The 1,247-nt window shown below is 66.6% G+C and overlaps 1 protein-coding gene across 1 annotated transcript; it reads left to right on the forward strand.

Annotated features, from left to right (window-relative positions):
• Positions 1 to 571: 571 nt before the first annotated feature.
• Positions 572 to 823, forward strand: MNEG_12289 (hypothetical protein; the record flags this gene model as incomplete). Its single annotated transcript, XM_014039240.1, has 1 exon — positions 572 to 823. A coding segment is annotated over one exon (252 nt), but the record flags the coding sequence as incomplete, so codon positions are not given.
• Positions 824 to 1,247: the final 424 nt, after the last annotated feature.

Here is a 1,247-nt window from a genome sequence, read left to right on the forward strand (position 1 = left end):
TGGGTGCAGACGGTGGGGGTGTTGTAATGCAGTGTCGGCTGGATGTGATTCAGGTATCCCATCCACCCGTGTAGCATATTCTTATTTTGGAAAGTAGGATGTGGGGACTGTTGGCAGACAGGGCGGCCGGGCGGATGGGGCGTGTGTTTCTCGGGTGCTGCGTGCGGCACGCTGGCCTGCGGAGGCCAGCTGCCGCGCAGATTCCGGCTGCCTGTGCGGCCGGCCACTCTCGCGCGTGCGCGCGCGCGTGTGTGCATCCGGCCGCTTCTGCAGACAAAACACACACGCGGACTCGCTGCACCGCTGCTGACCGCGCGTGCGACCACGCGCACGCGCGGCTATGGGGTAGCCCCGCTGCAGGGGCGGGGCCCTGATTTTTACTGCCATGTGACACTGTTTTCTGGCAACCGGTTTTCTCATGCAACACAACCGCCGACACACCTCTCCACACGCACGCACACGCCCACCGGCACGCACGCACCCGCACGCTCACCCTGTCCCGCCGCGGCTCGTCCATCCTCGTCCATCCCCCAAACCTGCAGCGGAGCTGTGGCGCCTCCTGCGCAACCTGATGCAGGGCGGCGACGGCGCCGCCGTGCGCCTCTCCCTCGGACAGTCCCTCGGCCGCGCGGCCGGCCTGCTGATGAAGGGCCTCGACAGGGCGCAGCGCCAGGCGGGCGCCGTGCCGCCACCACCTGTCGGCGGCGGCGGCGGCGCGGGGACCAGCGGTGACGTCATCGGGGCGGCTGGTGACGTCAGCAGGGCGGCCGAGGCGGCGGCTGTCGGGGAGGCGCTGGCCAGGGCCAGGGTCGACCTCGAGACGGTGGGTGGCTGATGCAATGCCTGGCCCACCCCTTGATACGCATATTGCCCTCCAGATGATTATCTCCGTGAGGGCAATTTGCATGTATAAAGGGCTGCTGGGGAACCAGGGGTCGTAGCCAGGGGCCCTGGGGGGTCCGTCTGGTTGAGGGGCCCAGGGGTGGGACAAGGCGGGTCTTGGGTTCAGGGTTTAGTGAGTTGATGTACAACAAAGATGCTTTGCATGCCAAGGTCATAAACCGATTGGAAGGGGGTCAAAACAAACAAGGTGCCAAGGCTTACCTTGACCATCTGATGCACCAGGGAGCTGGCATGGCCATGCGCAGGGGCCCTATCAGGCACCCCGCGGCCGCGGCCGCCTGACCGGCCGCCTGCACGCCGGCCGTGCACTGCAGGGACAGGTGGCGACGCGGTATCACAATGTC

Source organism: Monoraphidium neglectum (genome assembly GCF_000611645.1).
Source record: "Monoraphidium neglectum strain SAG 48.87 unplaced genomic scaffold scaffold03167, whole genome shotgun sequence".
Lineage (NCBI taxonomy): Eukaryota > Viridiplantae > Chlorophyta > Chlorophyceae > Sphaeropleales > Selenastraceae > Monoraphidium > Monoraphidium neglectum.